This window comes from Fukomys damarensis, unplaced genomic scaffold (genome assembly GCF_012274545.1).
Source record: "Fukomys damarensis isolate Sample0158 unplaced genomic scaffold, DMR_v1.0_HiC HiC_scaffold_11, whole genome shotgun sequence".
Classification (NCBI taxonomy): Eukaryota; Metazoa; Chordata; class Mammalia; order Rodentia; family Bathyergidae; genus Fukomys; species Fukomys damarensis.
The window spans coordinates 18,415,721-18,429,266 of NW_022900923.1; the positions used below are offsets into that span (position 1 = coordinate 18,415,721).

At 44.5% G+C, this 13,546-nt stretch overlaps 1 protein-coding gene across 4 annotated transcripts in view; it reads right to left on the bottom strand.

Moving 5' to 3' along the window:
• Tnr (tenascin R) overlaps nucleotides 1–13,546 on the bottom strand; it is a 407,880-nt gene that overhangs the window by 58,122 nt on the left and 336,212 nt on the right. For all 4 annotated transcript variants that reach the window (XM_010630206.1, XM_010630204.1, XM_033762105.1 and 1 more), the window contains 3 exons: nucleotides 11,407–11,522; nucleotides 8,899–9,049; nucleotides 4,404–4,673 (listed from right to left, as the gene is read on the bottom strand). In XM_010630206.1, coding sequence (XP_010628508.1) covers nucleotides 4,404–4,673; nucleotides 8,899–9,049; nucleotides 11,407–11,522 — 537 coding nt within the window. The remainder of the gene's footprint in view (nucleotides 1–4,403; nucleotides 4,674–8,898; nucleotides 9,050–11,406; nucleotides 11,523–13,546) is intronic.

Below are 13,546 nucleotides of genomic sequence, written 5' to 3' on the forward strand. Positions count from 1 at the left end.
TTCCATGTGAGAAGTATTCTGTTTAGTGATGTAAATTGGGCGAATCTTTTAGCAGATTTATGTCTCTGCAGCTTATTTTTCTGAGAAATGTTTCTTTATTCAACGTACTTTGGCATGCTGGATCCTGTACATTCTTGGCGTGTCATGTATGTTATTCCTCTAGCAAATGGATGGAGAGGCAGGTGGAGGGGCTTGCCAGGCAGCATAGCCCTGAATCTCAAATCGGAGAAGAGCTGGAAAAAGGGGCTGATTAGGCTTGGGGTGTGAGTGGCCAGAGCTGAGCTAGAACAAAAGCAGCTGAAGTTAGGGTTAGGGTTAAAGTTGAGACTTCACCTAATGCTCTTCACAGCCAAAATCTGATACCTTGGAAATCTCTCCTTTTTATAGGAACACAGAGTGGAACCACTGCCAACGGTTTTGGGATTTTGGGTCATGGGGCTTGTACGGTGTAGCGAGGGCAGTGTTTTCTCTGGAAGGGACCAGATACTTTCAGGGTCAATAACCCTGAGAGGTCATTTCCAGAGTGGGGGCTTGGAAGGCGAGTCTCAGAACTGGGAGAGGGGAACTGGTTGGATCTCTGGGTCTAGAAACCTGACGCCTCAGAGGGGCATTTGAAGGACACCCCTTCCACCCTTCAGCTGGGACTGAGCTGGTCTCTGTAACACGTCAGGAGGCTGGGGATGAGGCAAAGACCCCTGGGTTTGTGAGCTCTGGCAATAGCCCTATCTACTCTCTAAAACAGGTTAGATCACTAATTTCCCTGGTTTAAACCATTCCTGTTCTCTGCATTGTACACTCCTAATCATAGCCTGCAGGGCTCTGAATTAGTTGGTTTGGGCTGCTTCTCAGCTATCACCTCAACACTCCTACCCCTATTCGTTGTGGTCCAACTGAACTGCCTTTTTCCTGCTCTTGAAACACACCAAGTTAATTCCTACCTCAGGACCTTTGCATTATGCTGCATTTGCCTAAAATGCTCTTTTCCAGATCCTTCCATGAGTTAGGTCATATAGGCCTTTGTTAAAATATCATTTCCTAGGACTTGCCAAATTCCTGAATCCAATGGAGCTTCCTTCTGTCTCATTTCTCTTCTCACAGTATTCATGATTGAAATGTTGTGTTTTTCTTTTCATTGTCCAGTTCCCCCCCGCAGGACTGTCATTCGTGTACTGGGATCTTGTATATCTTGTTTGTTCTATCGCCTCAGTGCTTAGAATGGTGCTTAGACCCCAATAGAAGTTCAAGAAGGCAGAACAATGACCATTATCTGTTCTCTGTTTTGTTTGCTACCACAGAACCTCTAGGAAAGTCTTATTACCTACTTCAGCTGTGAAGTTTTGAGGATGCATCGGGTAAGCTGTGTGGGGAAAAGGTGGCTTCAACAAGGGCAGATGGCCTTGCAAGGGGAGAAAGGTCCCTCTGCTGTCTTAGCCAGATCATTGGCTGAGTTGGCCAATGCCATCCAGACTGAGCTTGTGGAAGAACTTCCTGGAGATCCCAGAGGGCATTACTGCCAAGCAGGTGGAGCCTGAATCCTTGTGGCTGGGTTGTCACATTAGTTTCCCAGGGCTGCCACATATGGATGTCTTCCCAGGAAATTATTGTCTGGAAGACTGAGATCCCTGTGTCCGAAGGCTGTGAGAGGCTGTGGCATATTTCTGTCTCAGCTTCTAATGATTTGATAGCTGCCTTTGGCATTTCTTGATGTGTATCTCTGTCTTCATCTCCACATGACATTTTCTTTGTGTGCCTGTTTTTGTGTTTAAATTTTCCCTTTTATAAGGACCCTATCTCCAAATAAAGTCACATTCATATAACCTGAAGTTTAGGGCTTTAATAGCTTTTTAGAGGACAGGATTCACCCTATAACATTAAAGTAAGGTTTGGAGCATTTGGGTCGGATGTGGCAGTGGCTGAATACAGAGGGTAAGGCTCAAAGGGAAGAGCATCAGGGGACAGGACAGTCCCAGGAGTCCCCCAGGAAGGCAGCTGAAAGCAGGGAAGCTGAGGTGGGGAGATTTTGGGGTGGCCTCCATTCTTCCTGGCTGGTCTTTCTCTCCCTCATCCCTCGGCTTTGCTGCACTTCTGTCTGGGTTCTTTCTTTTTTTAGAATAGCTGTAAGACCCAGGCAAATATCCCACACTCCATGCAGGAAGCAAATCTCTGTTTTAATTGCCTGTGCAATTAGTGCACTCCTAGTGTCGAAGCCAACACCTGAAAAAGCACTTTGGTTAATTTGAATTAAAGCGGAGTTTTGCAGTGACTGAGGGCCCTACTGTGAGAGGCTGGGTACCCTTTCAGCATTTAACTGGCACCTGCCATCCCCAGACTTTGAGAGTTTGGCTGCAAAACTGTCTTCCCACCCTATGGCTTCTCCCAGTCATGGAGCAGAGGCAAATAGATCCAAGGCGCAGGCTGCATCTGCATGGAGAAAGCAGCCTCCTAGCTGCTGCCAATCCACCAGACAACCGGAAATGGAGAGTCATGAAGCTCATGGTGAGCTCCAAGGAGGCAGAATGTAATTATCTGGGTTGGAATTTTCCCGGGCCACCGGCCAATCCTGCTTCCATCTTGTCCACCTGAACATCAAGAATTTGCTTTTCATCACACTGCTTGAGAGCCCTCTTCCCCTTTTTTGCCTCTTCAAACTCCTTATCAGAGCACAGCACAAGGAGACCACTTTTGAAACTCAGTGTCTCTGGAAATGAAGGAAGGGATTCAGGACTCACGGTCCATAGCAGACACCACTGCCCTGAGCAAGCGGTGCTGTGTGTGGGTGGGGGAGTCCGACCTTGAATGTTCTAACTAAGAAGGCATTTCTGGCTTATGCTGTCCCAGGAATGTTTTTGATTAATGAAGAAGAAGAAAAGAAGAGAAATGGGCAGAAATTGATTCCTTTTTCCCCAAAGCACAGTCTCTGGGGATCCCAACACATGCATAGGGAAAAATGCCTCTGGCCACATCCTGGGTGAAGGAATGGAGTTTGGTACAAGTGTAGCAGGAAAAGCCTAAAATGGTCTCCTGCTGAATGAAGCCCTGCCTTCTGCAGTTTGCTACATTTGTTTTGATGGGAGAGATTTCTGTGTGGAAGGAGCTCCATCATGAGACTCCTGGCCTCTCTTTTTTGCTGGGGAAATGGATTTAACTAATGCCAAGATCGGCAGCGAGGCCTGGGCACAGCCTCTCTGTCCTCTCTTTCCTAGGATGGACTGCTCTCGGGGCTCAGGGCTCTAATCTGAGCAGTCTCCAGTTCTGCCACGCTGACAAACCAGCCCAGGTCCACAGGGGCTGTTCAGCATGCAAATCCATCTGACCACTGCTAAGCTATATGCTCCAATCTAGGAGATAGGTTGGTGTCTGTTTGTCTTACTCTTTGGCTTATTGATCATGATTAAAAACCCAAGTGGAGCAGGGAGTGCTAGTTATTGAGGCTCTTGGACTCCATCCTGTGATGGAAAGCCACAACCCAGAATAGTGTAGGACACTTGAATTAGTGATTCTTCTGCTCTGTCAGACGGTGGTGGTTCTGCGATTTTACAAATATTATAGGTTTCCTTTGGTTCCTGGGACAACTTGAAGTGGGCAGAGATATGCTTTGACATGTGACCTCCCCCAGGGAGAGAGGCCAAGACTGACAATTTGGATTCAATAGAGCTTCAGTCACTAATCTGATCACAGACCCGTTGACCTCGAGAGTATGTCAGGAAGCTTGATGGTGCCCATCCTACTTACCTACTAGCTGGCCAGACTAATGGGTGCTAGACAGTCAGGAACACGTGACTCTGAGGTCTGGCCTTTCCTGACTGTTAGGCACTCTTTGAGTCCCAACAGCCTTGGCGGGGGTGGGGGGCAGTAGTCATCACAGAAAGGCAGGAGGTGCTCACATGGGATCAATTCCGCTTCCTGTGTGTGGGAATCTGGCCCCCTGTTCCCCTTTATTGTGAGTGTGCACAAGCAATGGGTGAATCATGGATCCTAGGAGAAGGTCTATATGGTTATACAGGCTGGCTTTGTGCAGTGATAAGGTGCATGATTGTGGTTGTGCAGCCATAATAGGTTTAGAGCATTATCACTACAATTTTCAGCAAGCGGCATAAAGTGTCTCTAGGAAGAGACACCCTTCCTGATTTCTCCTCCAGTCACCATTTGGGCTAGCAATAGGAAACTTAAATGTCTTCAAGAAAAGCCTGTCTTTTGCAAAGGAGAAACCTGAGAGCCACAAGGGGAGCATAGATGTAGCAGCAGAACTAGGGTGAGAAGCTAGCTCTCCTCACTGCTTTTCTATTGCCCAGTGATGCTGACATCCACAGGAGCCCCCGCCCTGCCCCCAAACTCTCACATCCGCTTTTCAGCAGCTGGAATGACTCGATCCCCAGCACACTCTCTCGCTGGCCCAGTCTTACCTGTGGTGAACTGGGTGGTCGTGGACTTGCTCTCGTTGGTCCCTCGGACTGCGCTGACGGACACCTCATAGCGGGAGCCAGGCCGCAGGGCTTGCACTGAGTATTGGCTCAGGGGAGGCTGTAGCCGGAAGGTGGTCTTCCCACCTTCCCCACCCACCAGGCCATATTTCAGGAGAATGAAATCGACCTTGGCGCGAGGAGGGGTCCACTCCACAAAGGCCACTGTGTCAGAGACATCTCGTACCAGGATCTGTGTGGGCCCATCTATGACTGCATGAGGGATCAGAGAGAAGGAGCAGTTGGTTGAGAAAGAAGACTTCACATCAGCTCCCTCCTTTCCTTCTGACACTAGTTTGGTCAAAGCCAGCATAGGCATCAATCACCCCATTTTACAGATGGGGAAAGTGAAGCACAGTAAGGTGACGTTAGAGCTCAGTTTTCCCTGATACCTGGTGTAAGTCTCCTCGTACCAGGCTATAGCTTTCAGGTGCTAGCTCTTCCTGCCTGGGCAGTGGAAAGGCATTTACTGGCATCTTTTTCTGGATGTGATGGGGCAGATAATTGAGGACAGAGGTCTGGAGTATGCCTGGAGCCCTGCTCTGGCCTTGCTTGAGCCCTGCGGAAATGAAAACCCTCTCAAACTTCCTGGACTCAGATGTGGTTGCCAAAGGGGTCATCGTGAGGGCTTAAAAGTTGTCTCTGTTCAGCCACGGCCACCAACCAGCAGCTGACTATACCCAAACCCCACAGACATTTTGCATTTGTGGACCTGAGACATGCCTTGTGAGTAAATGTGCCACTCTGATTCAAAAGAACTGCATCTTGAGAGAGGCCACTGTGGGGCATTTTTCTCCCCTGGTGGTTGCAAATTTCTGAGCCAACAGGGCACAGCAGGCACATACAGGCCCATAGGTTCTCCAGCTCCTATCCCTCACCTGCCCTGTGATGCCTGGAAAAGCTGGCTGGTCTCCTCCGGGGCCACCATCCATGGCTCCAGCTCCCACTTGGGGTCCTTTCATATTGAGTTATACTGAATAGGGAAAGTGAGAGAGTGCAGAGGGGCAGTAGAAAAAGAAAAGGCTTACTGAGAACAGAAAACGGTGTTCTGAACTCCTCATGGGATGTCGGTAGGGCTGATATGCCCTTCTTTGAGAATTACTCATTACTTGATAAAAGAGTAGGCGCAGCCTCTATGTTTGCATTTGCTATGAGACTACAGCCCTCTGGCTGGAGCTCCATACTATTAATATTCTTTAAAGATTGGGAGTGCACCAGAGACTTCCGGTTCTCTAATTAGCCTGTGGTGAACCATGTAGTGCTAGACCTGGTGAGGCCGTTCTCTACCATATTCATACAGAAATGGGAAACATCTGATGGAAAATATGGAGAAGAGAGGAGAAGGAAAGGGGGGGAGGGTAAGGGAGAGGACAAATGAAAAGGGGAGAAGAAGAGAGGGAAGAGAGAGCAGATATAGACAGAAGCAGAAAGATACAAAGAGTAACTCAATTCCTACTGTTCCAGTTTGTGATGCAAGTCTTTTATGAGGTCCATATGAATTTCTGGCCCCAGGTTTCTGTGAGATGCTCTATGTCCTTCTAGTAAATTCTCTTTTGCTTCAAGTAGTTAAAGCAAATTTTCCTTCTTTTATACCTTAGAGTCTTGACTAAGACTTGTTTTTAACCTGCACTTTCTGGACCACCTTCTACTGTGTCTCCAGGAAGAGGTCTTTCCCCCAGCCCTGTCGCAGGCCAACCTTGAGTCTCTCACCTTTTCAAAGGTCAGCATTTCCCTGGGGACCCCACCCTCACTCTGGAGCTGATTTCTAGTAAGTGATTTAAGGCTGCTGGTCTGGCACCAGCCAAAATGAAAATCACCAGACCATTTTGGGGGAATCTGGTTTGGAGTTTAAACAAGTCCTGGTTTTCATATTTGAGGTAGTCATGTGATTTCACAGGAAATATTCAAATGGCTTCTTGGCTTCTATTCAGCATGTTGGGCTTGGTGGCTTTAGATAAGTAGGACCTTTTAAATTTCATTTAATTGAATTATGAGATGGGGAATATCCTCGTAGCTGCGGTATAAGCTTACTGCCTGAAACAAAGTAGACAGTCAATGAGTGTGGAGTAAATGAAATGACGAGATGAGCCTCTTCATCCATGAGGAAGAAGGGGCAGAATTTCAATGAACTGGAGCTTCTGGGGGTGGGGAAGACATCAGGAAAACTCCAGTGACCACATAAAGCTTTTGTCCTTCAACTCTTTAGATCCAAAAACCCTAATCATAACAGATTGACCATATTAGAATGTGATTATGTAGCACAGAGGGCTCTAGCTGCAGGAGGTCTTGTATTTGCATTTACAAAATGGCCTGTCTGGAAAAAGCCAGTCTGAGTGCAGATGAGGACGCACATCACAGGAGGGGGTTGGTGTAGGTCAGAATCTTAGTAGAAGGAAATAATTAAACAGTCATTTTCAAAAACAGCAGACAGGGTTGTGAGCCAGCCATCTTCTCTGCCACCACCCTTGGATTCTGCCCTTTGGTTGGTTACTTGGTAGTGATGTCCTATTCCATTCAAAGAAGTATCACCTTGCAAAGCAGTTTAGGCCCCAATTTCCAAACAAACATAAGCCCCACTCATAAAGTAAATTGGAATTCATGTGTTTCTTTTTCTATTTTTTTCATGGCTACTGTACTCAATGCCACAATATTAACAGGATATTGTTTCCTTAATTGAAAAATAATCTGCCTATTTTACCAAGGCATCTGAAACTTTTCAATTTAATCTCAAGGATTTTTTACTCCCCTCAGTACTGCAAATTCTATGAAATTGTGGTTTGAATGTAAGAATAAGTCTGGGTTGGACTCCCTCCTCTAAGTATTTTCAATAGCTGGGAAGAAAAATATTCAACTGTCATGTTCTCTCTCCTCTTGTGAACTATCTCCTTTTTCCAGTCTTTTTTTTCTCTACTAATGTTTTCTCAACATCAAATCAGAAGAATGGCTTGGGGACCCTGAACCATTCCATCACAGAAGTCGAAAATCTTTGCTTGTTATCAAATGTTAATTCTTCAGGTTCCAGGATAACCTTGGGGATGGGCTATGCCCTTGGCCTTCTGGAGATTCCTGCAGAACACTTTAGGTTTCAGAGCCATGGAGCTTCTTCTAAAGCATATTTGGATTAGAACAGTGCTTTTTAAAGTTTTTTTTTTTTTTTTGAGTGAAAAAAATTTTTTTCAGGAACAAAATCTTAAACAACTGTACAAAATATAAAATGTTCCGGAGTGGAGCTGCCCTTGTTGGCACATGGGAGAGCGAATAATTAGAGGTGTGAATTTCTACCAGATCCTGGCCTCAGGGCACAACCATGGAACCTCAGTACAGGACTGGAATAGAAGCTGGTGCCACAATGGCTTTTAACCAGATTTCCTGGGCTGAGCATGGGGCTATAACAGCCAGTGTTATGTACTTTGGATTCAAGCAGCAAAATATGAATCCCTAATCCATAAACATGGTCTTAGGGTTCTCTCTCTCTTTCTTTCTGTTTTTTTTCCTTGTCCTGGATTTAAGGATAGCTGTTTAGGGTATCAATTTCTGTTTATGAAAAATAAAATTATACCAATAGTCACCATCTCAGTTTTTGTTAATGACAATAAAAGTTTCTTGATCTCTGAATCCTACTCTCTTATCAATAAGATGAAAACCAAAAATTAATACTATATGCTATTTGTAACTTTTGAGACAATCTTGGTGAAGGCACACACATATGCATCACAATGGCTAATTTAAAAGATGGAAGTTGAACATCCCTTGTGAGCTAAGGAAGCAATAAGGCAAAATATGACAAAGCTGATGAATCAATCCTACAAATACAATGATCTTGAATGAAATGAACTGTGGGAATGGAAGAATAATCAACTTAAATTATCTCCCTGAAGAGTGGTTTAACTCTACCTAATGGTTTAAAATGTCTCCTGCTGCTTTCACTTCTAAGCCTGTGTTCTGGGTAGATGTGTATCTACCAAGTGTTAAGCACTCACTCTTATCAACACAGTGCTAATCACTCCGTGAACTTCATCTAATTTAATCTTTATATATCATCATCTCAATGAAGGAGGTGTTATGCAAAATGGATTGAGGTTTGGGAAGACTTTCTCCAAATCTCATACTAGGTTTGAGTCAATTCTTGTTGGCTCCAAAGCTCTTGACACTAGGAGCTTGACAAAACAGACCTGTTGATGAATAATATCAGGGAAGACTTAGCAGGGTTTCCACCAAGGAGCACTCTCCCAGTTTTCTATGCTTGCAAGGCTGAGCAATGAGGAATATGAACAGCTGGGCATCTGGTGGAGGAGATCCTTCTCCAGGTCCCCAAATTGCCTCAGCTCTGGGAGGAACCCTCACACCTCTTTTGTTCCTCTACTTCCTGGGTAATTCTGCAGTTGCTTTTCCTGAGTGGTGAACTGGGCACCCCTGGGGGAAGGTTGGAAGCACTTACCAGTGGACACGCTGGCCGAGGTTGGGGGGCTCCGTGCTTGCTCTTTCAATGCCACCACATTGACAGTGTATTCCTCCCCAGGCTTTAGTCCTGTCTGGTTAAAGGAGGTAACATCGCTGGGGAGCTGGGCAATCACTCCTCCTTCATTGTTCTGGAGAGTGAGGAGCAGCAGAGAAAGCAAAAGAGACAAGTCACCCAGAGAGTATTTGAGAGACAGAGGTGTAGAGCACTGCTTGTGAACTGGAGATAAAACTGAGGGCTATGTCTATTCCCTTCACACTAACAGCTGAGTGTATGCAGCCAGCAACAGCTCTATGCAGCTTAATAAGAACTAATTTTCAAGAACATTTCTTTGGCTTCTTCTGGGTTTTCTGAGTTTGCCAATAAAAATCAGTCATGAGGAGATACAGATTAGCTCTTGCCAAAGACTAAAGGTTTGATAGTTACAGTTAGCATCCATCATGTTTTTGGGCACTTACTGTGATGTGTATGCTCTGGGCTCTTGAGAAGAGTGTAATTGTGTGCTTATGTGTGCCACATCTTTATATGTACACACAATGTATTTCAAACAAAGACATTCTCATTTTTTTTAATGAGCTGGAGCTTTCACTTTGCTATACCTGGAACCTGTCAAGGTGTTACACTGGGTACAAATCTGTCATTGTCTTGTTTCCCCTTTATCCATTTAAGACTCAGTGACACAACCATGAAATACAAAGAAAAGAAAAAGGAAGTAGAGAACAAAGAATGCTACAAAGGAGAGAAGAACGAGACAAACTGGTAGAGGAAGTAATGAGAAAGAGCAACTTGATGACATGAAGTCCAGGGTATATTCTTTGCCTGCCTGCCTGTGTCTGTCTGTCTGTCTGTCTGTCCTATATTTATCATCTATATTTTAATCATACATTTTTATATGTGTTCTTGGAAAGTGAGAAGACAAATAAGTCCTTTGTGTGACACTATCCTTCTTCCTTATTCTTTGATCACTATGTCATTCAGAATACCCTGTATAGAATTTATAGCTATACTCTTATTAATCAGTGTGGGAAGTGTCTCCCAGTGACTTCAACCTTCAGGTCACTATAGTTAATCCATGTGGCCATATATTTGATCTTGGCACGCCGTGGGCAGCATCTTTCTTACTTAGAGTTTTACATATTGTGTGCAAAACAAAACAAGAGAGCCTGGTGTAATTCCTGCCTTCGCAGTGGGCAACATGATTCTTTCTGCCTTGCTATAAACCCACTGACTTGACATTTTTCTTGGTCATTGTAACTCAGATGAGACATGCAATGACTAGTGGTACAGAGCACATGTTTAGGTGTATTTAGCTTGCTATGATATGACTACAGCCATGTAAAAGAATAAGGCATCCTGGGAGAGTGGACAGAGCCCAGAACAAGAAGCTGAGACTAAGGATTTTGTCTGAAGCCTGGTGCCAAATAGGTATATGCTATCATTTAAGTTATCTGAGTCTCTATAAATTAAATGTAACATGAAAGGTCTTCTATAGCTTCAAAATTCCATGTCTCTAAGAGTTTCAGGATAGAAGAATTGGTAAAATCAGTCAAATATGCCATTTGTCATGAAATCTGATGAATAACTGAAAAACTCCTGTTTAATGTTAAAGGATGAAGAAAGAGGAAAGGAGCGGGACTGAGCTGGCAGTTAGGGAGAATATCAAACGGTCAACACATCCGGAAAGACTAGAATGGGCAGGCGCCTCTTGGCAAGTTAGAAGCAGTTTTAGGATTAATAAAATAAAATCTTGCTTTAAAGCATAGAGAGGAATTTTAGGTTACTTTAAAACTTATAGATCAGATAGTGTAAATTTATTTAAAGAAGCTATTGTTTAATTAATAGTTTACAGATTCAATTGAATAATTCAGGAAAACCAAGCTGTTTTTGTGCTACCTCTGTAACCTTCAACAACTGGAGCCATGTGAACTGACTTTTCCTGTGTCTCTCTGTACAGACTGAAGCTCGAGTTGACTATGTGACTGGCTTTATTTGGCTTTTCTTATTGATTGATTGATTGTGTTGGGGATTGAAACCAGGGATTTAACTCTTTAATTTTTTTTTTTGAGGAAAGGTGTTGCTAAGTAACTCTTGCCCAAACTGAGCTTGAACCTGTAATCTTTCTGCCTCAGCCTCCCAGACTGATGCGATTATAGCCATGTACATGTACCACCCATTCCTGGCTCCTTTGGCTTTTTTTAAGTCTGAAAGAGGAGCCCTAACTTTTTGAGGGTCTGGTTTTCCCTATCCCAAGCAGCATGGCTCTCCAGATCCTGGGGCTACCTCAGCAGAGAGCTAGAGACAGTGGCTGTTTCCCACAGCCCTGATTATCGAAGGCCAAGGTGCTGAGCTTGGGACCACTCTTGTCAGTTGGTTCTCAGGTCTTTGGAAAAGAAGCTTCTAGGCCAAAACACTGAGGAGGTGCCCTTTGTGTCATTAAGGAGTTGAGGGTCTTGAAAGAAGGCTAAGGAGCAGCCTAGCAGTTGTTACCTTTGGAATGAAGCTGATCTCCCACCCATCGAAGGAGAAGGAGAAGGGCTCCCACTGCACCTCCACGGTGGTTTCAGTGATGGTCTTGAATCGTAGTCCTTGAGGAGTGGAGAGATCTGGAACACAACAATGTGGGTGACAGTGTCACGGCTCCCAGCAGGGATGGACAGTGCAGCCTGGGGCTTTGTCACGTGAACTCCCACATGCTGTGGGTGTGGCATGTCGTGGACAGTTCCAATCCTACTACAAACACAGTGAGTCCCAGGCACAGGACTGGCCCACTGTGCTGCGGCTCTGGGGCTCAGTGTTGGTGTCATACATGAGCAAGCTCAATAAGCACAGCCATAGTTTTCTTTTTATTGTATAACAGAAAGTGTTAATATTAAAATATGAATCTTGTTTTCCTTTCCTTACTAATGTGGTAAATCTTGGCATTGAATAAAAAGTCTTTTTGTCAGAGAACTCAAACACTATCTTTGGAAGCTATACAGGAGCCTTGAGGGGCAAGATAGTGGCTAACAGCAACATTCCCATTTCATGTGCAGGAAGAGGGAGGAAGAGGGAAGGCTGGCTATGGAGGAGCCAACTGCAGAACAAAGACAGGAATACTTTTCTTGATTATCTGATGTGCACTAAAAGTAATTTGCTTACCTCACATTACTAAGTCTAGGATAGTCTGAATTCTCCATTTCATATATGCAAAATAAAGGCATACTCAAAGGACAATGGCAGAAAACAGATACTGGGAATTTTGTGTCCATTTTACTTTCTCCAAATTTCTTTCAGTTGTTTCTTTATTATTTTCCCTTCTCTTCCTCAGTCACATTTGCCTCATTATTTTTCTTGTCTTAATCTCCTTCTTTCTCTTTCAGCTTCCCCCAGCCCTTTCTCTCAAACACACAAACACACACACACACACACACACACACACACACACACACACACACAGGTTTAGTAAGGTGGAAGGATGCTTGTACTAATGGAGTTCCAATTACCAGCCCTGAAATGTGATAGTGTGACTTTTCTCAGCTCTCTAGGGAGCCTGCTCCCATTTTGGCTTTGCCTCTTGTGGGCTGTTTCCATTGGAAGACTGACAGATTCTCATCTTTCCTGTCTGGAAGCTTCTTCGTGCTTTTCGGTTGGTGGTGGGGCTGATTCTGAACCCACTTGAAGTCCTGTCAGGTGAGTTCACCTGATTTTGTCCTTGTCCCTTGGGAGCTTGCCTGTGGGGATGCCCTGAACTGGCATAATAAACACCATGGAGATAGAATCCTCATCACTGTGTGTGCACATGGATCAGAGAGGAGACGCCTGGGAGTGGGGCCAGAAATGGAGGGTGGTGACTCATCCTGAGCTAGGCGGGAAAAGCAGCAGATGGTGACCTGCCTCCCCACAGTCACTGCAGATTTTTAGAACTAGTTCTTGGGCACCAGAGGAATTATTTAAAAAAAGGGTCAAATATAAACATAGATAATTACAGGCATATTAATAGAGCCAGCATTCATAGGGGGAGTTTAATATTATAACAAGACTTTTGACACCTGAAAAACAAGGGGACAAGATGGCTCCCTAGTCATGTCCCCTCTGTCAGTCCTTGCCTTTGCCTTGTTGGAAGCCCAGTTCAAATCCTTGGGCTTCCATGAAACTTTCACAGCCCATTCTTTGTACCTTGACCTTTTCCTTTCCTGGACTTTAGGCATTTGTTATCCAAATACCACCTTGTCATTTGAGACCTACCTGAAATCGGCCCAAATCTCTCATCTCGTATCTGGTGATTTATGCACCCGGGCCTTCATCATAAGGAATTTCATCTTAAGGGTTGGTGTTTTCATGGTCATACTTCTTGTCCCAGCTTCTTGTTACTACTAAAATCTCTTTATTTAGGTCTTGCTGCCTTTGGGTATTCTCATTCCAGTACTTAATCAGACAGAGGCCCTTTTCCTTGGTATTCCCAAAAGGCATCTCACATTAGGCACATAGGCACTTGTGAGCATGTAGATTTTTCATTAGATTTGGGGTGACAAGGAATAGCATGGTACTCAAAGTACTAGAAATTATTCTCACCTAAAATTTTAGCTTAGTTTCTGAAATTCCAAAGTAATACAGGCTTACTGTGACAATTTAAGAATTCAGAGGTGTA